The sequence below is a fragment of the Rhinolophus ferrumequinum genome, chromosome 21, assembly GCF_004115265.2.
Source record: "Rhinolophus ferrumequinum isolate MPI-CBG mRhiFer1 chromosome 21, mRhiFer1_v1.p, whole genome shotgun sequence".
In the NCBI taxonomy this organism is placed as follows: Eukaryota; Metazoa; Chordata; class Mammalia; order Chiroptera; family Rhinolophidae; genus Rhinolophus; species Rhinolophus ferrumequinum.
Window position 1 is genome coordinate 50,945,994 of NC_046304.1, and position 24,331 is coordinate 50,970,324.

A 24,331-nucleotide genomic window follows, 5' to 3' on the forward strand; every position below is an offset into this window, starting at 1 on the left:
TATAATACACTGTTCAGAACAGCGCTATTCCTCATAGCTAAAGCAGCCACACAATAGAATGCCAAATGCTATCAACGGGAGGGGAAACCGGGCTATATTCGTGCGTGGAACACCTGCGCAATGAGAAGGAACAAACCATCGTTATGATGCGACGCGGAGAACGTCTCATACACATTTTGAGTGACAAGAGCCAGACAGAGACGGGCACATACGCCATGGTTCCACTTACACCCAGTTCAAACCAGAAGAGAAACCAGGATCGTGGATACCTTGGGTTACGAGTAGTGCTTGGAAGGGGGACCAGCGGGAGCTTCTTGGAGGCTAGCCACCGTCTTTGTCTTGATCTGGATGCTGGTCACTGAGGTGTGTTCACTTTGTGAAAATCACCTGCGTGTGGCTGTTATACGTCAATAAACATAATTTTTAAAAAGGAAAAGCCAGCCCTACATAAATGGGTCTAGAATGACCTCCAAGGTATACTGTTCAATTAAAAAGGGCATTCATGTATACGGGATGTGGAATGATGTACCCCACCTCTGCCCCTCACCAGGCCCGTTCCTGTCCCCCAGCTGCTGAGAACGTTGGCCACACACAGCCCATCCATTGCTGCTCCTTCTCCAGGAAGGAGGAACGAGAGTCCTTGGTCTGTGACAGTGCCCCCTGATTCCTCCTTCATCACACCCCACAGGACAGCCACCAGCCAGTGATTCATGGACGGGGCATACCAAGGGCCGCCCCCTTACCTCCACATGGGGTGACTCTGGTACCAGTCGTACTCCAAAGCTTTCCTGAGGGACCAGGCTGAGGCGAGTCTCTGGCACAGGCATGTCATTGCTTACTTTTGCTCCCCTGCCCCGTTTGCCTTCTGTACTCGCCTTCTCCGGAGAGTATTCCTTCAACAAATAGCTTTCATAAAGATCTCCAACTCAGTTTTGCTTCCAGAGAGCCTGAGCTAAACCACGTGGTACCAGAAGTTGCCTAAGGAAGTGGATTCTGCGGGTGGAATTTGGAAGTAGGTCACCCACCAGCCACTTGGCAATGAGGACCCATCACTGGGTGTCGTCCCTGGAGTGCTATGGTGATGTGACATGTGGCCGGGCATGCTCTGGCTGGCTTACCGTCTCTGGTACAGGAGGTACAGGGAAAACGGTTATCCTCAGGACTGTGGAATTAGGTGGGTGTTATGAAGAATTTATTGAAAATGGAAAAAGACAGTCTCAGATACAGCCATCAACCATTTAAAGCCAAGTATGACAGCCAGCCTCCTTTGGCAACATTTTAAAGACACTCATTTCCTGCAAGCACAGGACCTAATTGTAAGGAGTGGCAGAACTCAAAAGAAGTCTGAACTCTTAGCCCAAGCAAGTCTACCAAGCCAAAGCCAGGCCCTGTTGGGGGAGGAGGCAACTCTAAGGCTTGAGATGGGGACGTCTGTGCATATTTACCCGAGAACCACGAGCCCCGATTCCCGGGGCCTGCAAAGTAGCAAACGCCCTCTCCCTGTAAGATAGAGGCACCACACACACACACACTTGAAAACTACACAGCGGACTCAAACAAGACAAGTACTTACAAGACACTGCCTGCCCTACAAAGGACCTGCCCCCATCTTCCCTCCTGGCCGCCAGATCAAAATTGGGGTCAAATCTCTGTATCACTCAACCAGGGCCTGCTGGGCCTGCTAAGAGGGGCGGGGGTTATTATGCCAAAGATGCCATGGGACCAGGCTAACACATGCCCTGGCAGGATCTGGAAGTGTGTGTGAAGTCTATCCTGAGGGTGCTGGATCAAGGGGCGTGGAATATAAAGCGGGAGGAGGAAGAGCCTGTTGCTATGGGGACATGCTCTCATGACACAGAATTAACACCTTGGCAAGGGCCCTGGGTCTAATACGTGCTAGGGAGGGGACCTCTTGGGAGCCTGGATTCCAGGGCTAAATGATTCCAGAACTGACATAGCAGTCTTGGGAAGATCAAAAGGCTTAGAAGAGAAGGCATGCTCAAATGGGTCTGCCTCATAAAACGGGAGAACCCACCAGCTCGCTATGTCCTTTGGGAGGGCCCGGAAGACACTCTGATGACCAAAGACCAGACTCTCCCTCTTCTATTGGTCACCATCGGGGATTCCGCCTCCCGAACCACGGCCCTCCTCTCCATTCCTACCGCTCCCTGACATCAGACTTCCGTCAGGTCCCATTCAGACAACTGGTTGCTCTTTATCTGTTCTCGGCCCTCTATTTCATCTGCCACACTGTCCTTTGAGTGATCTTTCAAGACGTGTATTACATGACCCCCAGTTTCAACCCCATCAATGGTTCCCCATGCCTACAGGATACAAACCCAAGGCTTGCGGGAAGGCATGCAAGACCCCGTGGTCTCGGCCTGGCTCCGCAGCCTACGTCCCCCTCACTCCCCTCCGGACCCTACACTTTGGTTATGCTGACTCACCTGTAGTGCACAGACCTCACCTTGGCTAGATGTCTGTGGCCTGGCTCATCAGCCCTCCTCCGACCTGCTGGTGTTTCCTGGCTGAAGTGCCTTCAGGCAGGGATTACGTGTTGTCTGTCTTTGAATCCCTAGTGTGTAACTTTATCATGGAGCATCACAGGTGTTCAATAAAATGTTAACTGAATGAAGGAATGACTGAGTGAGTCAATTGACCAATGATTTGTGTAATGGGAACAGGGGAAAAGATCGACAGTGAGCAAGGCCTAATGATTATTAAAGAAAACTGTCTGCTCAGCGCACACAGAAACCAAGTTATGGGAAGAACAGAGAAGAAGAAATGATTTCCTTCTCCTAGTGTAGTTTTACCATCCGAATTAGTTTTGAAATGTTGCTATAGAGAAGGTAACCTGCGAGGCTAACAGCCACTAAAAACTGTTCATTCATCTCCAACCAAGTTTCTTCCCCGAGACTCTTCTTCCTTTCCCATAATGTTAGGTCACACTGTAATCCCTTTCCATCACTTTAATCCATAGGGGCAAACCCAGAAGCCTACATGCCAGACAGATACGACCATGATCCCTGTCTCACACCGCAAAGCACTGTGGAAGCTGGCACGCACAACGAACGTCCTACCTCCCCAACCTCAGCCAACGAGACATCTTTAGCTAAGGAAAGAAGCAAACTCAGTTGCCATTTTTTGCATTAAAAAAAATAAATAAAGATCTAGGTAGTAGTTTCAAACTCTCTTCCCCAAGATACTTAATTACAAAGGAAAAGATGGTCGCTCAACCATGGAGACACCCACAGTGAATTACATCTCCATAAAGCTGCCATTCAACAAAGTCACCCAGCTGTGATCAGAGTGGGTACATGACAACGTCTCGTGCTGGTGTGTTCCCTCCTGATCTGGGTGTGGTTACAAGGGTATTTGTTTACAGTTTCTTTAAATGGAGATATATGGTTTATACATTTATATATAAATATTTCACAATTCACAATTAAAAAGTGAAACGAAAACAAAACAATAGAAAGTAAATTAAAAGCAGTTGTTTCTTGTTTTCAAAAAAGAAAGTTAAGGCGTGGGGAGTGAACATAACAACTGATTTGAGTTCTTCTGGAGCACCCCTTCTCGTCATGGGTGCCTCAGTCTGGGAAGGGTAGCTACGCTCGGTGACACGGTTCACAGTCCTCTGTCCCACGGTCACCTGCTCACACACTGGCCCCCATCCACCTAATGATCCATCTACTACAGAAACCCATCTCCATACAGCAGGTCTGGGGCAGAGAACTCCTAGAACAGAAGCCACATAAAATCCCCTTTATATGGCCAGTAGCAAATGCTCACACCCAACTAGCTTTTCAAAGTTGTCTTTTTTATGCTATAACTTATTTTCCAAAGGTGTAGTTAACTTTATAATTACTGTGAAGTCTCATATTTTATGCTTTTATCTACCTAACAACAACAACAAAAATCTATCCTACTGTTCACATAAAAGTAATCAGCTTTTTCATGGTATCTCTGGAATCAAGAAAAAGTTAACCCTAACTCTTGACTCAAGCCTATAATTTGGTTATTTGGAAATATGACTATCATGTTACCTGCACACTGCAAAATAGCCTTTGTTTATAAACTCAATATGTATTCACTAAGTGGCATGAAGCAACTTTCCCTAGAAGAAGGCATTTGAAATAATGTCTTCATCTTTATTAAGGTTACAAAGTAACATAAATGGGATAAGGTTTTTTGGGGGTTTTTTGGGTAAGAATAAAACACAAGCTACATTTCCAAACTGAAGAACTAAAATAAGTTCATTGATATACTTTTCTAAAGTGTAATGATCACTTCTTCCTAAGCCCGATGTATGCCTTAAAACCCGAGTAACACCCATGTCACAGCAGCATTATTCATTACAGCAAGAGGAGGACACAACCCAAGTGTCCACCATGGACGAATGATAAACAAAACGTGGTCCATCCAGACAATGGAGTATTACTTAAGATTCAAAAGGAAGGAAAATCTGACATTCACACGTGTGCTACAACATGGATATACCTTGATGACTTTATGCTCAGTGAAATAGCCAGACTTAAAAGACAAATATTGTAAGATTCCACATATATGAGGAACTTAGAGTAGCCAAATTCATAGAGGCAGAAAGTAAAAGGGTGCTGGCCAGGGCCTTGGGGAAAGGACAACGGGGAATTAATGTTCGATGGGTCCAGGATTTCAGTTTGACAAGATGAAAAGAGTTCTGGGAGTGGGTTGCACAACAGTAAGTGTACTTAACACTACCAACCTGTCCACTTAACATGGTTAAGACGGGGAATTCTAGGTTATATGCATGATGTCTCCACTTAACAAAAAGCCCTGAAGATAAAAGAAAAGGTTGAGGGGCGGCCAGTTGGCTCAGTTGGTTAGAGCGCTTGCTCTTAACAACAAGGTTGCCGGTTCGATTCCCGCATGGGATCGTGGGCTGCATTGCACCCCCTGCAACTAGATTGAAAACTGCGACTGGACTTGGAGCTGAGGGGCCCTGGAGAAACACACATTTCCCCAATATTCCCCAATTAAAAAATTTTTTTTTTTTTTAAAAAAAAGAAAAGCTTGAGAAGACCAGTTACTGAACCAAGCTGGGTGACCACCTCTGGGAGAGCCTAGCAGTAGGGAGATGTGTATTATAAGAATGCTATGTTTTTAAATCCGTAATTAAAACTGTCTGTAACGCCCTAAGGCATTTAAAAAGTATGAATATTCATTCCCGTGTTTAGCTCTTTTATAGTCTGGGTTTCCTTTTTCTCTCAGGTTGTTAAAAAGCAGGCCACATCCGTAAGGAAGCCAAGGTTCCGAGAGGATGAAGCTACCTGGCTCTATTCCTTACCGTGCTTATTCTGATATTTTGGTCATTTGCCACAAGCCCCCAGCTACTTCCCAGGCCCCCTTAGCAGGTCACCACGCTTTCTGTAGTTCACGGAAAAAAAAAAATTAAACTCATTATTTTATGAACTTCCTTAATTTTCCTCCTCCTATACCTTCTCCTAGACCTCTTTCCTTCCTCTGCTCAGCAGCAGTCCCTTCTCTATTTGTTAAGAACATTAAAATGCGTTTAATTGTATTGGAATAGCTAATGCACAGTGTCAGATGGGTAGTAGACTTGTTGGGGTGATCATTTTGTGAAGGGTGTAACTGTCTAATCATTATCTTATTTTGTACCCCCAAAACTAATTTAAAAATTTAAAAATAATGCGAAAATGTGTTTAATTAAAAAATGAAAACGGAAAACGTGTTCACTGGGGAAACTCAAACAACAAGAACATGTACCCCCAAGAGTTATCACTACGACAGGTTAAAATGTGATGCCCTCTTATGTATTTTTGTGCACCTCTAACTACAAATACACAAACACAGACATATGCAGTTAGTTTTAACAGAAATGAAATCAGACTCTACATTATACAGAGTTTCAAAAAAATGTATATACATTTTAAGAAAGGAAAAAATGATTAAAATTATAATACTCAATATATACTGATACCAAAAGATGAATACAAGTCACGTCTGACTTCTGCAATGACAAGAGGTGTTCAAAGTGGTTCCCATCAGCGTCCAGACACTTCCGATTACGGCGAACTACTGCTTGAGCAACGTTGATCAAAGTGTCCACTTGTGTACATTTCTTTGGCCCCTCCGATATATAGCATCATGTTTTTTTTCGGTAAATGATGTGGTACTGGCCATAGGATACAGAGCTACCTAAGTTTTGGCTGAATACCAGTTCCTAGGATAGACACACTGTAATTTATTTAACAATTTCCTCCCGACAAGCAGAAAACCCACACATCTGGTGTCAAAAGTAAATGAGTGTCGCAGCAGAACGTTAGCGTGGAGGAGACACACAACATGCATCTGTGCATTGTTGGGCTTCCTCCTGTCGCTCGCTCACTCCGCCTTGATGACCTTCCCGATCGATCTCTGCCTGGGAAATCCTGCCCATTCCTCCAAGTTCAAGGGCTCATCTCTCAGAATGGGTGCCCAGCCTCTCCCATAGAACTCACCACAATCCATCAGTCGGGGGCAATCTGCCAACCCCCACACTGCAAGCCAAAGCTTCTCATCAGAGTGTTCCCGATAGCCAGCACAGTGTACGACTCATAAACATTTGACTCACAGAACGAATGAACAGCACGACGACGGACACAAAGCTCTCTGTGCAAAACTCTACTTCGCAAGTGAATATGCTGTCAATTTCCTTGAAATCACTTGCTCTCCCTGCACACATGTGAATAAAAGGTTTCAATGTACAGAAACTGGGTTTAAGTACAACTTCTGGGTCTACTTCTCTTAGAGGAAAAAGAAAAGCCCTCCTGTGTGCAGCTTGGTTCTGAAGGCCAGCTGTGCAGCCCGGGTTGCAGAGAGCACGAGGAGGGAGCAATGTGTCAGTGGGGCCCAGCGACGGGACGCATAAGGTGATGCAGGGTTAGGACATGACTAAAACTGCACTACCTTCCTCCAGAGAGAAGAAACCTGAACTTGGGGAGAGTCAAAGTATCACTTGATTCTCTGACAATCCAAGTTCACCGAGCCTCTAAATAGCTTCGAGTTTTAGCATTAATTTACCTACAAAACAAGATCTGACGCGATAAAGGAGTGAAAAATCAGCCCCAGCTCTTCCACCACTCCGGAAGGGAAGGGGTGGTCTCCATTTGATATTTAATAACTGGGAGGTACAAACACAGTGGTCATGGCTCCCCCACGCAGGGACCAGAGCAGAAAGTCCTGCAGAAGTCCTGGTCACCACTTAGAGCAGTTACTGAAAAACCAGTGACTATTCTCTCCCCCCAGAACTCTCAGTAGCTGCAGATATAGCCAACCTGAAGGGTTAGTGGGTATAACTAACAGCGCTCCAGGCTTTTCCACCCAGCAGTGTCATGGCATTTTTCAAGCATTATATTCCTCTGAAGTCAGAACTATCTCCACGTTCCAACTGGGTAATTTGAGAACCTGACCAATAGACTCTCCAAGGTTGCAAAGAGTTTAATGGTAAAACGTACAAAAAAAAAAATTGAAATCTTGACTCCATCCTCTCTTTCAACCATCTCTGTAAGTGTACCTATAGTCTAAGTGTTTGAATGTGACCCTTAAGTCTTGATAATCAATTTGACTCTCGCGGATTGATTACCTAGCTCAGTAGTGCTCCAGTAAGAACTACAGGTGGAGTGACAGCTCCATCGAATGATTCCGATCCTTCAGAAATGCAGGAAATGCCACATGTCCCAGAGGCCAGGAAGCCTATGGCATTTCTATTTTACATAGCAATTTATTTCAACATATTCCACCCCCATCTTCATTCTCTCTGGGAAGCAGAGCTGCTGGATGGCTTAAAAGGCTGTTCTCGGGCGGCCGGATGGCTCAGTTGGTTAGAGCACGAGCTCTCAACAACAAGGTTGCCGGTTCAATTCCCACATGGGATGGTGGGCTACGCCCCCTGCAAACTAAAGATTGAAAACAGCGACTGGCCTTGGAGCTGAGCTGCGCCCTCCACAACTAGATTGAAGGACAACGACTTGGAGCTGACGGGCCCCGGAGAAACACACTGTTTCCCAATATTCCCCAATAAAATTAAAAAAAAAAAAAGGCTGTTCTCTTTGCCCTGCAACTTGACGCTCATTTACTGATACCGGAGACATGTTACTAGAGAGTAGAAGTCACTTCGTCAGAACTCAAGCTGCGAGTCCACCTCCAATCACTGGGCCTTCCCCTAACAAGCGTGATGGCGACGATGGCAAAGCCAGAGGTCAGACCCGCAGATGGAATTACACACCAAGAGCACTGTCTCAAGAGGGACTCCAAGAGAACATGTCGTCGCCACTCTGTCTACTTTTAGACATCGCTCCGACTCTGACAAACTGCACTTAGTCTGCTCAGACAGAGCCACAGACAGGACGGGGGCCAGTTCCGGAGCCCACCTGCCCTGACAGCAGAAATGGCTCTGGAGCTGGACGTTTGAGGTCAAATCCTGATTCAATCACTGAGGGCTCTGCAACCTTTAAGTTCTTCATGCCTCTTGTTCCTCACCTGTCACGTGAGAACTGTCCTCTTTAGGGTGTTGAGGACAAAAGTGAGATAACACGTCTGAAGAGCTTGGAACACCTCGCCAGGCAAACAGTGAGTGTTCGGTACATGTTAGCTATTATTATTATTACTAAATAACACATGGGGAGAGAAAAGGGAAATGTACTACGTTCGTTTTGCCTACTCTATTTCTATCTACCTATTTGAAATTACTTTGATTTGCTTTCTTAACACGAAGTTATAATGTCTGTTGAAAACATCTGCTCTGTACAACGTGATTATTACATAAAAAACAACAACAAAAAGGCCAATGTTGATGCTCCTTTGGGAAAAAGCTTCCAGCTCAAGGTCAAGGTCAAGGCTGCTGTCCAGAGCTTCAGGAAGAGCTCATTCACAGGCTCACGGAGAGATGTAAACACCGCAATTAAATTGGGAAAGTTTGTCAGCCAGCAGAAACCTCAAAATGAAACCTAAAGAAGCACTGACCCGTTTAAAAATCATCTTTATGGCCTGAGAAGGTCAAAAGTAAAAACAAAACAAAAAAGCCAACCAAACAAACAAACAAAAAACTATTCTGACACCAGAGAAAAGAAAAAAGAAAGGAAGCAATGTAAATGGATGTAAATGGAAGTCCATGGAAGAAGAAAGGGCCATTTCCACGTGTGAGCTGCCCTCTGTGCGTGAGGAAAAATTCTTACCTGGCTCTGTCACAGAAAAAAGATCTTTCTACTCTAATTGCTAAGGTAGTCATAGCAAAACCAAAGAGCAGGCATTTGACAAGTATTATCTGGCATCACTTAATTTGAAACAAAAAGGAATTGGTATTTTGAAAAGTTGGCAAAGAATTAGAAGAGGGTCACTACAGAGAGAAAAGGAGAAAAACAAGACACCCAACAACAACAAAATTGTTTTTTAATAATTAAAGCTCAAGATGGAAGACATCACCAGATTACTCTTCCTGGGAAAAAAACAAACAAAAAAACCCAACCAATTTCTCCAGGTCTGACAATCTGCCTAAAATTGTCAATATTTCCCATAGCCAACAGAAGAAAGTCAAAACCTCTCGAGGGAAGGGAGCCCCCACCTACCTTTCCAATTGTTTTTCGCCATCAGGAAATGTCCACTCCCGTCAGACTGGTTTCCTTGTTTGTTCCAGAGAGGAAAAAACCATGCTCATTTCAGCTTTGTATCCCCAGCGCCTATCACTGTACCTGGTACATGGTGTTTGCTCTCAGTAAGTGCTGCTGATTCACCAAAAACGGGAATGCCTTTAGGCCTGCGCTGCACTCCTAGAAAGCCCTTTTCCCACCCGGCTGCTGAAAACCCAGCCATTCTCCAAAGCCTCCGTGAATGCCCCCACCACCTCTTCTAACTCCAGCAACGAGGCAATCCGCCCGCGCCATCCCCAATCCCAGTCTCAGTTTGTACAGAATCCAATGACTTCAGAACTTTATTGCTGTTTAAACATTTCCCGTGCATATGTTTTGCCTGCCCCACTAAACTGAGAACTTCTAGAGGAAGGTATGATATTTTGAAGCAACAAGAAGCAGTGGAAAGAAAGGTCATTGATCTGTGGCCTGGCAGACCTAGCTATGGGACTTTAGGAAATTTTTATATAAAAGGCTTATTAGAACAGTGCCCGGCACTAGTATGTACGCTGTAAATGCTCACTGTCACCACGCTACAGCTCTTAGAACCTCAGTTCTCTCACTTACGAAATGGGATTAATAATAAATCCTCCAAGAAAAAAAAGAAAGCGAAAAAAAGAAAACAAAACAAAAATACAAAAAGAATAATAAATCCTCTGTCAGGTGGGTATTTATGAAGATTAGGAATAATGTCTGAAAGGTCTCTAGGACCTTCCTTAGCACATAGTAGCCAATCAAGAGCCACATGGCAGCTATTATTACAAAGCCTCATGCTGGGTGCAGAGAAAATGCCCCGTAAAAGTTTATGGAATAAGTTGAATGAACTGAGAGAGACATAGTCTAATACCAACTCACATATCAAGGGAAACTTTCCAGCCATTCATTCAATAAATCTTTATTAAGGGCTATCATTACGGATCAGGCTTTGTTCTAGGTGCAGGAGTGCAACAGTAAAAATAGTCCTCGCCCTATGAAATTTACAGTCCAGAGGGGAAGGCAGTTAACAAACAGAGGGCGAGACAGAGAAATAAAAGCTTATATGGTACAAGGTGCTATGAAGCAGAAAAAAGAGCAAGAGAGGGCAAACTAGCGGCGCTGGGAAAGGGCTGTCTGCAGAGGTGGCATTTAGGCGGAGACCAGAATCATTGGGAGATCAGGATTTGTGAGATGCCCTCACCCTCGGGCAGACCCTGGTAGCCTTTCCACAGCTCACCCTCTAGTGCCAGGAAACACAGCTCCTCTAGCAAGAGAAAGGGGGCTGCCACGGCCCCTCTCAACTCAGACCAAGCCACCACCGCTGCTGATCTAGCGATTACAAACGTATTTGTATGACTGTTTGAAGTGGTCACTTAGCCCCATGTGGAAGTAAATAGATTACACCCATACCGCTACTGGTCTGTTCCCCAGGAAGTTCAGGTCGCTGTTCTCTCCAAACAGGTAACCTTCAGGATGAGTGGAGTCAAACTTCTCTCCTCCCATGATGAAGTGGCTGGCGAAATAGCTTCCTAGAGAGAGAGAAAGATGGAATGGAGACCAGTTAAACTAAGCCTAGTGAAAGTGCGGATTTGGAAAAATGTTAGTCCTTGAAACAAATAATTAGGACAATTTCTCACCCCAGGCGAGCTTTCTTCTCTTGATGTGGGACAACGGCACAAAATAAGTAAAATCATAACAGTGAGAACCCAAGATGCCAAACGTGAAATAGATCACTGTTTTCCTCTGCACATTCTTAATTAAATCTTTACTGTGATCTATTTCTAATACCACCAGTCAAGACACGAGAAGGCCCCACAACGCACATTAATAAATATATGCATGTATTTCATTCCTGATTTTCTTTCTTTAAACTTTAAGTGGTTATTCTCTGTCCTATGTGTGTTCAGGAATCTTAACCACAAGTATCAGCATGTGTACACACACACACATACAATTCTCTGCCCAGATTTTCATAAGCCAGCTCATAGCTACACACAGAAGTCTCAGTACCACTGATACCATATGTATGCCTCCATAAACCCCTACGATGAAGGCTCTTCATTTTTCATATTTGCTTCAAAATGATTCATAGGAAAATGCAAATGTAAATAATACAGCTGTCTCTGACTTTACCTACCAATTACCACACAGATTATGGAGTTCAATTGGATAACCGTTAAGTGTTATGAAAGAAAGACACATGCGTGCACACGCCCACCCTCAGTGACTCAAATTCAGTAACAGTGCTAACGGCCAAGGTTGCGGGGACGGCAGTCACGGCAGGGCCTCAGCTCCACACTACAATAACTAGATGCAATCAGCAGTCAAGGTCAGAATTCCCACCAGCCTCATCCAGACTGACCGAGGGACTGCTCCAGGAGGCGATGACTCTGGTAAGTCACCAGAGGAGGCTCAGGTAACACTGCCAATTCCACCTGGGAATACTTTCCAACTTTGACAATTAAACGAATCACTCCACCCAAATTCCTACAATCTGACTCTCCCTTGAAGGTAAGCTGTCCAACGTGGGCTCAGACTGTAATATACCTTATCACTCTCATACCGTACAATTCTTGGGTTAATACAAACAACTTGTGGCAAATGGCTTCTTTATGCCTTATAGAGTGAGGATACAGATTAAACTCCCTACATCAGTTTCAATTTTTGTTGAAGGTTTATGGCAAACTCAAAAAAAAAAAAAATGAGATTCAGCACTTCCAGCCGGTGACGAAGCCATAGGAAAGAAGACAGAGAAGAAAATTCTAACAAAAAAACTGAGCCACATAGTCAATTTTGGATTTTCTATACATGGAACTCTAGTCTAGAAATACTTCTCAAACAAAACAACATGGATAACATCACTCACCACAAAGTGAGGCAATTCTTTAATTAAACAAAAGAAAAAATTAGCAAATAACTGCAGCCAAAATCAAAGCAATCAGAAGAATTCGACAGTTCCCCATCAAAACTTAAAAACACAACGAGCAGCCATCTGCAGTGACACAACTGTGCAATTCGGCATTTAGGAAAGCTTAATTATCAATTATTTACATCCAGCACTTACTAGCCTTATTTTCCAAGTGTATAATTTATAGAGAGGGGAGGTGCCTACGTGCCTTGAATAGCAACAGCCATCTCCAATAATGTAAGTCATTTACTGTGGGCCCTTAGTAAAATATATTTTCTATGCATTAAAAATTACAGATTTATTATACATTAGGTGAAATTCGAAAAGTTAAAGACTTTACATTGCTGGATGGCTTGCCCAAGCCGTGACTAAAGAATGGGAAGAAGCAGGTGTGGTGTCTGGAGTTGTACAGGTTGAGTCCAGTGGGACACAGTGAGTAGTCAGGTGACAGATGTGGGGACAATGAAATCCACCGACAGTCAGCTTACAGGATCCTAGCAAGAGAAGACCACTAATGGCTTGGGGGGCTAAAGGGTTAAGAAGGTGACAGGGTTCTATTGGAAGTGCTCCCTTTTTTGCCATAATATTAAAAGTAATTGCCAAGAAAGCAGTGTAGAGTTAATTGTAGTTTTGCCTCGCATTAAAAATCAAGAGCACAAATATAAAAAGACTAAAATTCGGGTCAATATTCACAGATGAGAAAAGGATTTTTCATTCCGTTAGAAGGGTCAATGCCAAGTCCCTTTGTAAAGCTGGTCTCCCTTGGTGCACTTAAAGTACGAAAGCCTCATCGGCTAAAAGGAAAAATAAACTTAACCAAAATTTTGCTTTTTCCTTTCTTGGAAATGGACCCCTCTAATAACTTGCCCCAATTAGACTACTGTGTTTCCCCAAAAATAAGACCTAGCTGGACAATCAGCTCTAAAGCGTCTTTTGGAGCAAAAATTAATGTAAGACCCGGCATTATATTATATTATATTATATTATATTATATTATATTATATTATATTATATTATATGACTGAGTCTTATAGTAAAATAAGACCGGGTCTTATATTAACTTTTGCTCCAAAAGACGCATTAGAGCTGGTGGTCTGGCTCAGTCTTATTTTCGGGGAAGCATAGCACTGACAAAGAGCGAATCCACCCTCTGCAGCCTGGGTACAGCTGTCTGGAGGGCCAAATCAGTGGAGTCTCGCACGGCTACCACATCAGCAGACACTAACACCAAACACACTAACAGCCCCGGAGAAAAATGCCTTTTGGGCAGTTTGTGCACATTCTTACTACTTAGCGTGAACTGCGCTCTAACATCAGAAATGGCAGGGCAAAAAGAACTCCCCTAAAATACTTTTTTTGCCTACTTGCCAATAGGAAAAGACATACATGATGAGTACATAAAGTGCAAGTTCTCCATTATTCGCCATAATTTCTTAACCAAAACTCATATTCAGGATTCTTTGGGGGTTTTAAGAAGACACATCTTGTGGTGATCATTTTGCAAGACATACAGATATCAAATCATCAGCTTGTATACCTTAAACTTACACGGTGTATATGTCAATTAGATCTCAATAAAGTGGGGAAAAAGGGAAGACACATCATACACACATCTCCAAAATTATATTTAACACACAAGGTATGAGTGGGAGGGAGAAGGGGAGATTCGTGTTCAATGGGTATAGATTTTCAGTTTTGCAAGAAAAAAAATTCTAGTGATCTTAACACTACTGAACTGTACACTTAAAAATTTAAGATTTAATGTTATGTATTTTTTTTTACCACAGTTAAAATAAATATCAAGGAAAAATCTCTATAAAGTATGGCCCAGAATGACCAACACAAATATGAGTTTGATATTCAGGAATGAGCAAAAAAAGATGAAAGGGATTAAGAAGTTCAAATTGCCAGTTATAAAAACAGTCACGGGGATGTAAAGTACAACACAGGGAATACAGTCAAAAATATTGTAATAACTATGGATGGTGTTCGTAAGTAAATAAATGTCTAATCATTATGTTGTACACCTGCAATTAATATAATATTATATTGTATAACATACTTTGAGCTCTAGGTCACAAAAAGAAAAAGAAAAGTAAAAACAAAAAATTTTTTTAACATGTCTGACCATTCAACTCGATTCTAATGCTACAGCACTGCTTTTGTTATTCACGTTTTTATTTATTTAAAAAATTACCCAATACATGTCTTTTGCAAAAAAAAATGAATACATAGAAGTATGCAATTTAAAAAGTGATTACCCAGCTCTAGTCCATGAGAAGTAACTCCACTATTCACAACTGATGTGTGGTCTTCCAGATTTTTCTATATATATGTAAGCATACATATTCAGGCTTTCTATTTTGCTTTGTCTTTCCACTTAATTGGGAAGTTACGCACACTGATCTGCAAGTTGTTTGTTTTGCCTGATGTACTGAAGGCATCTTTCCACGTCTGTACTTGTGGTCTGACCTCGTCGTTCTCACTGACTACAGAAGGAGAAGCTCTTATGCAGGGCTTACTCCATACCCGCCCTGAACTACACTCCATAGGCTATTCCGCACAACAACCCTGTAAGGTAGATGTTATTAAACTTTTCATTTTACAGAAGAGGAAATAAATGCACAGAGAATTTAAGTAATTTGTCCAAGGTCACACAGCTGAGAAGAGGCAGCATCAGGCCCCAGAGCCAGTGATTTTTATTCCAGAGCCTGTGTGTGCCCTTAACGATCACACTACATTCCCCCTGGATGTCCTGACTCACTGATTGATTGGTTGATTGATTTTTGCCATTTGATTGTTTCTACATCTGGAATTATGTCCTTGCAGACTGTGTGGGTAAGGGTTTAAGCTCTCCCCTCCCCAAATCGGAAACTTTACTAGCACCATTTACTGAATATTCCATTTGCCTGCTAATGTGAAATGCTATTTTTATGCCTAGATCCCGACTCTGTTCTATTCTGAACCAGTACAGTAGAGCTTAACAACTGTTGCTTTACAGTATTTAGAGCGAGGCCCACATCAATGGATCCAAACCTCTCCCACATTCCCAAGCCCCCAACCCTGACCCTTCTACCCACCTTCCTTCTACTTTGCGTCACTCCCTCAAAAGCCTCCTCCATTACAAAAGTTTCTACACCTTACGGCTTCCGTATATTCCCATCCATGTAGCCTTCAGGCTCAAGCAGGTGTTCCTCCTTCCCCACTCCCAGGTTAAATTCTTCACCTGAGTTCCCATTTCCAATTGCCTCTACCTCCTCGAGAGCTCATCAACAACCATCCTTTTTCTCAAAATTTCTGTTCCTCTCTCTTCACTGGCGTTTTACCAGCTTCATTCTACAAGCATATTCTCGATCCCCAACTTAAAAAACAAATACACAAAACAGTTCCATCTCCCACAACTTAGTATCCACCCACTCGCCCGCCCGCCCATCCATCCATCCATCCATCCATCCATCCATCCATCCGTCCATCCATCCATCCACGCATTCGTCCGTCCATCCATCCATCCATCCACGCATTCGTCCGTCCATCCATCCATCCATCCATCCATCCATCCATCCATCCGTCCGTCCATCCATCCATCCACGCATTCGTCCGTCCATCCATCCATCCATCCACGCATTCGTCCGTCCATCCATCCATCCATCCAGCCATCCACGCGTTCGTCCATCCATCTTCTGTCTTCTCCCTTCCACATCCTCAGATCTTTACAACAGTTTCCATCACTCTACTGAAACTTCTCTGGAACACCAACCAGGCCATCAGTCTTTTCTCACCCTTCATTCACCTTAGGAACTCTCAGCAGACTTCAATGCTCATTTGTGAGGCTCTTTTTTCCTTGGCTTCCGAGACCTCTCACAGTTCTGAGCCTCTTCCTACCTTTCACTTGCTGCACTTTTTCGCCCAGGCCGTAAACACGGACATGTCTGAGAGTTCAATCCTCTCTTTATTCTCTCTCTCTCTGTCCCCTCCTCCCCCAGCCATAGAATCAAAGCAAAAGCCTTGACTTAAAACAGAGCTGGATTTGATTTTGATGTTGCCATCTACCAGTGGTGAGACCTAGAACAAATTAAATTTTTTAAGCTTTGATTTCTTTATTTGCAAAATGGAAGTAATAATACCCCTTTCAAAGGATTGTTGTTGGGATCAAGGCGTGTGCAGTTGGCTGGGCCCCGTGGGCAATTAATACACATTGGCTTCTCCTTTGTCAGTTTCAACTCCCAAACCTTTGTCTTGGATCTTTCTTTGGAATTTCAGTCCAAATCTTTAACCACCTGCCCTATCTTTTCACCTAGATATCCCGTTTTTGCTTGAAACGCAATGAATAACCTTTTCTTCTGGAGGAAGGTGGAATAAAGGGCCTCTTATCTTAAGAAATGGCACCAGAACTCCTCTATGCGAAGGCATAATCTTTTTTTGGAATATACCTTAATAAGCTACATAGATTTGGAAAGTCACACCAAGGGCATATGTACTTTGGTTGCCTGCTGATGGAACTCAAACTGCTTTGTAATTTGTTTTTCTTCCCAGATGGAAGAGTGGCTCGAAGAGTCAAAGAAAGGAGAGGGAGGAGGGAAGAGACATTGAGCCAGAGAAAAGGCTGGGGGTGGTGAGCTTAGGAGCCAGTGGAACTCCTACCTGCAGTACCGTTTAGGCTAACGATGCTTATTCCTTTAGTTGTATTTCTACAATGAAAGCCCCAACTTCATCACCCTCCACAAATCTTTAGTAGAACCTATAATTTGAATACTTCGTGGGAATGGAAAGTGAAGAATGGCCTGATGTCACATTTGTAGGGGGGCAAAGACAGACAGCTGGTGCTCAGGAGCCCACATGGTCACAGCCCGGGGCAGCTGGGAACCCACAGAAACTTGGCCGGGCTCATGAGAAGTCTGTACTCCGCAATCCTGAAGACGAGGGAGATTTCTAATTTGCCTCCATCCTCAGGAGCAGTAAAGCCCCAGCTGACCTTTGGGACGCGCTGTAAAAGCAGTTTCTGCCCCCAATTGCCAATTCTGTCAATGGCGCCTCATTTCTCTGGTCACCCAAGCTGAAAATGTCATAGCCATGAAAGCTATGGAAACACTGAACGTGTGCTTTGTGCAAAGTATCCTCATCCAGACCTCAGCCTTTTCCAGTTCGATTCCAGGAGGCTATCTATCAGGTAATAAGAGTTCCCTCGCAAACCTCTACGCGCCCAGGCTTCTCCCCCTACAACCTATACCTCGAAGAGAGAAATTTTTCTCAGGACACGGTTTAGTTCCTCTCCATCTGACTGCTCCCCACCTCCCAAATGTTACTTCTCACTACCTTTCTAGAACTCATCTATTCACCATTCTCTACGTCCCCCGAGAACACTGGCCATTACTGCGGGACTGTCCGCACTGGACTATTTGAGAGTCCTGCCTTCAGAGGGATTTGCTCCCAAGAACCCTACGCTTCGTGATCCAGCTCTTCTCTTTATTGTTTTCAATTGGCATAAACCCCTCTGCACTGTTTTTTCCCCAAGCAGCTTTATTGAGGTATAATATACATAGCACAGAATTCATCCACTGCACAATTCAATGATTCGGGTAACTATCAACACCGTCTAGTTGAAAACATTTCCCACCACCCCAAAATGTTCCCTCGTGTCTGTTCACAGCTAATTCTCACTCCCATCCCAGCCTTGGGCAAACGCTGCTCTGCTTTCCATCTGTGTAAACTGGCCTTTTCTAGCCGTTTCATATAAATGGACTCCTACTAGTCTTCCATTCCGCTTCTTTCACTTAGCGTGCTGTTTCTGAGGTTCGCCCGTGTTGTGTGACATGTAGTTCATCCCTCGGAATTACTGACTAGTACTTCATTGTATAAACCCACCTCATTTTGTTCATCCACTCACCAGTGGATGAACCTCTGGGTTGTTTCCAGTTTGCTGACTATTAGGGGCGATGCTGCTATGGACACTGGCACAGGCCTCTGTGGGCATGCGTGTCTTCATTTCTTTTGGATAGATTCACAGGAGTGGAACTGTTGGATCATAAGATAAATTTGTTTATCTTTTCAAGAAACTGTCAAACTCTTTTCCAAAGTGGCTGTGCCAGTTTACATTCCCATCAGCCACACGTAAGGATCACAATTGCTCTGCATCTCACCAACACGTGATGTTGTCTTTGTACTTGAGCCATCCTAGTGGTTGTGAAGTGTAAAGTCATTGTGGTTGTAATTGTAGCTCCCTAACTACTGACGTTGCGTATCTTTTCCCTGTGTTTATTACTCATTCTTACATCTTCTTCGGTGATATGTCTATTCAACTCTTTTGTCCATCTTTAAATTGGGTTGTTTGTCTTCTTAATATTGTAAAAGTTCTTGATATTCTGAATATAAGTTCCTTACCTATGTGATCTGCAAATATTTTCTTTCAGAGGTGGCTTGTCTTTTCATCTTAATATTATTGTCTTTGGAAGCAGAAACTTTTTCAATTTTGAAGAAATCCAATTTATCAGTTCTTTCTTTCATGGATTACATTTTTGGTATTGTATCAAAGAACTCTGCCCAATTTGAATCAAATATTTTATTTCGTATCTTCTTTTAGAGGTTTTATGGTTTTAGCTTTTGTATGTAGGTCTATGGTCCATTTTAAAAAGCACTTTATTGAGATGTAATTCACATACCACAGTATCACCTATTGAAAGTACACAATCCAAAGGTTTTTTTTAGTATATTCTCAGAGTTATGCAACTATTCACCACTACCTAATTTTAGAACATTTTCATTACCCTAAAAAGAAACCCATTAGCAGTCAGGCCTCATTTCCTCCTGCCCCAGCCAGTGGCTACCACTAATCTACTTTATATTTTCTATGGATTTGTCTCTTCTGGACATTTCTTATAAATGGGATTATATAATACAGGGCCTTTTGCATCTGGTTTCTTTCACTTAGCATTAATACAAGGTTCATCCATGTGGTAGCCAATATCAATACTTCATTCCTTTTTATTGCCAAAGAATATTCCATTGTATGGATTTACTACATTTCACTTATTAGTTGTTTCATTCATCAACTGATGGACATTTGAGTTATTTCTACCTTTTAGCTATTGTGAAGAACATGCTATGAATAAACATTTGTGTATACGTTTTGGTGTGAATTTTTTTTCATTTTTCTAGATCCTTTGCATGTCCATATAAATTTTAAGATGAGCTGTTCAATTTCTTCAAAAAAGTCTGTTGGGATTTTTACAGGAATGTACTCAATCTTTAGATCAGTTTGGAGAACCCTGGCATTTCGACAATATTGAGTCTTCCAATCCATGAACATAAAATGTCTATTTAGTTGGATCTTTTTAAACTTTCTTAAAGCATCAATCTTGGCAACATTTTAGAATTTTCACTGTACAAGTCTTATACTTCTTATGTTAAATTTATTCCTATGAATTTTATTCTTTTTGATGTTATGGGAATGGAATTGTTTTCAGATTACTGCTTCTGTATAAAAGGACAATCAATTTTTATATGTTTTCTTGTATCTGCGACCTTCCTAACTCGTTTATTAGTTCTATTAGGTTTTTTGCATGGAATTCTAGGTGTTTTCTTTTCTTTTAGATTTCATGTTTCATATCCCGTAAGCTATTTTGATTTTCACCAACTATTTAAAAATGTAAACACCACCTTAAAGTCATACAAAAAAGGTGGCAGGATGATCCAGTTTGGCAACCCTGTTTCCAGGGATTTTAGCAAAAGCTTATTATACAATTACAGGAGATATCTAGATTTCTCTAGAACTTGGTCTTAATGATATCTGATAAAGAAGCTCAGATAATACTTTGCTTCCAATTGTGTTAGTCTCTTTTTATTCTTTTGGTAATCTCTTCCAGAGTTCACTACTTCCGTTTGCAGGTGATGAAATGTCTAAGGAATCCACTTCAAATGTTGGCTGGGAGCATGGTCTTTCTCTTCACTTCAACTCCCAATTAAGACTTCTTTGGTCCTTGTTTTTATATTCCACTCCTAGAAGTAGTTTCCACTGTAGAAGTTATCTGCAGACAGTCTTATGCTTTATAGTAGTGGTCTACCAGGCTCTAGCTTCTCCAGGAACGCTACACAAGATGGATTTAAATATGTATTAAACTGGGCTGGCCGGTTAGCTCATTTGGTTAGAGTGCGGTGCTCTTAACAATAAGGTTGTCGGTTCAATCCCCACATGGGCCACTGTGAGCTGCACCTCCACAACTAGATTGAAACAACTACTTCACTTGGAGCTGATGGGTCCTGGAAAAACACACTTAAAAAAATAATAATAATTAAATAAACAAATAAAAAGTATTAAACTCAGAGGCATTCTCTACAATGAGTTTAAATGCATTTTATTTTCAGACAACCTACACGACATGTTTTTCTTAAAAACAACACTTCTGCTTCAGATAAATGAAGGTCAAGATAAATGCAGAGCTCAAGGTGACATCAGTCCCATCTGTCCTAGTCCTGGAGTGTGGATGCAAAGCAGCAGCCAGATATGATGACAGGTGATGGATCCCAATGGCCAACTGTGTTAGCATTTTTCCATTTCTAAACTATCTGTAAGGAAAATCCTATAGGGGTCACACCGCCCTCATGGTGGTCCAGCAGAGCAGCCGGGCCACCTGGATTCATGTTTTCACCAATTAAGAACTGGTAGTTTCTTTGTTTTTTTTTTTTTTACCTTTTTATTTATTCTAAGTGTGTTTTTCCAGGACCCATCAGCTCCAAGTCAAGTAGTAGTTTCAATCTAGTTGTAGAGGGCGCAGCTCACAGTGGCCCATGTGGGGATCGAACCCGCAACCTTGTTAAGAGCACCGCACTCTAACCAACTGAGCTGACCGGCTGCCCCAGAACTGGTAGTTTTTGAAATTAGGAAGGATGTGCTCGATTTGTTCTGTAGCCCCTGGTCTCTGTTCTTCAAGTTTCCCTTTGATTGCTTTTATGTCACCCTTGATGGCTCCTTGTAGGCTGCTTCTGGGAGCTGGTCTCCTGCAAATGACGGTTCAGGACGATAACCCCAGTGACTCCCCGCAGGGCCTTCAGGGGAGGCACTCCCACCAGTGAGCGAGTCATCAGTGTCCCCCTCTGTCTTCCTGACCCCCTTCCCCTCCACCTCCAGGCACAGCCTGTCCTCGATCTCCCGGAGAATATCTCCCACGGCTGATGCGTCCCGGCAGATGATCATGATGGCCGCTGGAAGGAGACAGCAGTGGCGCTGCTTAGCAAGAGCCGGGAGCGAGCGTGAGGCAGCTGGAGCGGTGCTGGGGGCAGGGGGGGGGGCGGGCAGAAAAGCCCCTGGTGTTTTCTATATACAAGATTATGTCACCTGTGAATACAGTTTGACTTCTTCCCTTACAATGTGGATGCCTTAAAAGGTTTTTTAAAAGTGTTTGTTTTGCCTTATTATACTAGTTAGAATCTCCAGTCAATACTGAATGGCAAAAGCAGACATCCTTACCTTGTTCCTGAGCTTAGCAGGAAAGTATTTTGTACTTCACCATTAAGTCGGATGCTAGCTGTGGGCTTTTCATAGATGCCCTTTATCAGGTCGAGGAAGTTCTTTTCTAGCTCTAGTCTGGTGAGAGTTTTTATCATTGATGGGTGTTGGATTTTGTCAAATGCTCTGTCTGCCTCTGAGATGATGTGTTGTTTTTTTCTTTATTCTACTTATATCGTGCATTAACATTGATTTTTCAGACATTATTCAGCCAACCTTCCATTCCTGAAATATATCCCACTTGCTCATGGTATATTCTATATTCTTATTTATCTTTATATGCATGCATTCTGTCTCTGGCACTAGATGATAAGCTCTGAAATTTTAGAAGTAGCATCGTTTTAAAATAATGATTTTTAAAGACCGCAATTTTTAGATTTTAAAAAAAAATGTATTTTCACCACAAGCACTCTTGCAGCGACTAAAACTTCGAGCTTAGAATTTACTTAGTAAGAACAATTAGTTAAACTAGGAAGCCACTATGATTGTTACACTGTTAGGTGTCAACATGACTACACTATGCCACTAGCCTCGGGTAAACACTAGTCTAGATGTTGCTGTGAGGTTAATTGTAGACGGACTGACATCTACAATCAACTGGCTTTAGGTAAGCGATAACCCCTTGACAATGTGGGTGGGCTTCATCCAATCACTCGAAGGCCGTAAGTGCAAAAACTGACGTTCCCTGAAGAAGGAATTCTGCCTCAAGTCTGTAACGTAGAAATCCTGCCTGAGTTTCCAGCCTGCCCTACAGTCTGCCCTACAGATTTTAGATTCAAGACCACAGCACTGACTCCTGTCTGAGTAGCTGGTTTGCCAGCCTGCCCTACAAATTTTGGACTTGCCACCCCCCACAATCACATGAACAAACACCTTAAAAATACACACACACACACACACACACACACACACACACAGTTTCTCTGAAGAACCTGGACTCACACAGCCACCAAATAGCTTGTGCTGTTAATACTCCCTTCTGTGACCCACATCATGAATTGCAAAGTTGATTCGAGGTCATCTATCCCACTACCTGCCATAATCATCGAAACCACTGGGCACAAATCAGAATCTATATACTGGTGCAGAGCACAAGGCACGATATAGCAGGTGCCCAATAATGCGCATTCATGATAATAAACAGAAAGAGAAAAGAGATGCTGAAGAACAAAAGAAAATAACCACCATCACACAAGAAAATCAAAGGCCCTAAATCTGAAGCTAAAAATCAAAAGGTGAAAGAAATCAGTCTGCTCTCAATGAAGTAAAGTACAAATAAGGCAAAAATACTGGAGTAACAGAATCACCACATTGTAAGTGTTTAAAAAATAATGGTAGCATTTGAACTCTTGATCTGGATGACTTCATCATTAAACAGAGCAACATCTAGTTTTTGTTCTGGTATTAAATGCATTTACTATGAATTTCAGGAACCTACTTAACGTCTCAATCAAACTGGCAGAACCAAATAACCCTACTACGTAGTAAATTCCATAGTTTTAAGTCCCCGATTTCAAAACTAATATTAAATTGAAGCTCTGAAAAGCGAAGAGAAACATTTATAACTATTTGACAGGCAACAGCTTACTACCCATGCTTTAAAAGCTGCTTTTGCCATAGGACAGAGCCACTTGACAAGCATACGTGTACTCTTTCACGTAACAAAAGTTTGGAGACTGGTGATGTTAGCTCCTCAGCACTCTGATGCTCCTTCTGAATTTTTATGATCGGTTTACCTCTTAACACTTAAGCAAAATGAATTACCCCTATTTTTCAATTTGCTCAAATATGTAGCAGGAAATGAACTAAATTTATCAGGTGCTGAATTATAATGCAATTAAATGGTCTTTATAGCATGCCGATTTCTTCCTGGGTAGAGAAAATAGGCCTAATGACTTTTATCAATGTCCATACCCCTTTCAAAGATGGCCATGCACGCATTAAAAACCACCTCCTCAGCAAAACCATACCTTTGCTAAACAAATGATTGTGGGCTTTTAAAGAAGCAAAAAACTTAGGGAAGGATTTAATAGCATGTATGGCTTCTAACTCAGAAATGACCAAGGCCAAACCAAATGCAGAATAGTTCTATAAACAGCTTTCTATTCTAATAAGGAAACAGTACAGAGAAATGAACCCCCACCATACTTTCTGTTACTTAAATGATTAGCGTTCATGTACTTATTGACAAATCTAAAAATCACCTAAGAACATATGTATAATATTAATTATTGCTGCATTGTTTGCAACAGTAAAAGATTGAAAAAACTCCCAAATATTCAT

At 42.4% G+C, this 24,331-nt stretch overlaps 1 protein-coding gene across 6 annotated transcripts in view; it reads right to left on the reverse strand.

Annotated features, from left to right (window-relative positions):
• RNF157 (ring finger protein 157) overlaps nt 1-24,331 on the reverse strand; it is a 66,266-nt gene that overhangs the window by 38,996 nt on the left and 2,939 nt on the right. For 4 of the 6 annotated variants that reach the window (XM_033090627.1, XM_033090624.1, XM_033090630.1 and 1 more), the window contains exon 2: nt 11,052-11,170. In XM_033090627.1, coding sequence (XP_032946518.1) covers nt 11,052-11,170 — 119 coding nt within the window. Of the gene's footprint in view, nt 1-743; nt 843-9,605; nt 9,643-11,051; nt 11,171-24,331 lie in introns of those variants that run through there. The other 2 variants (XM_033090626.1, XM_033090628.1) reach the window with 2 other exon arrangements.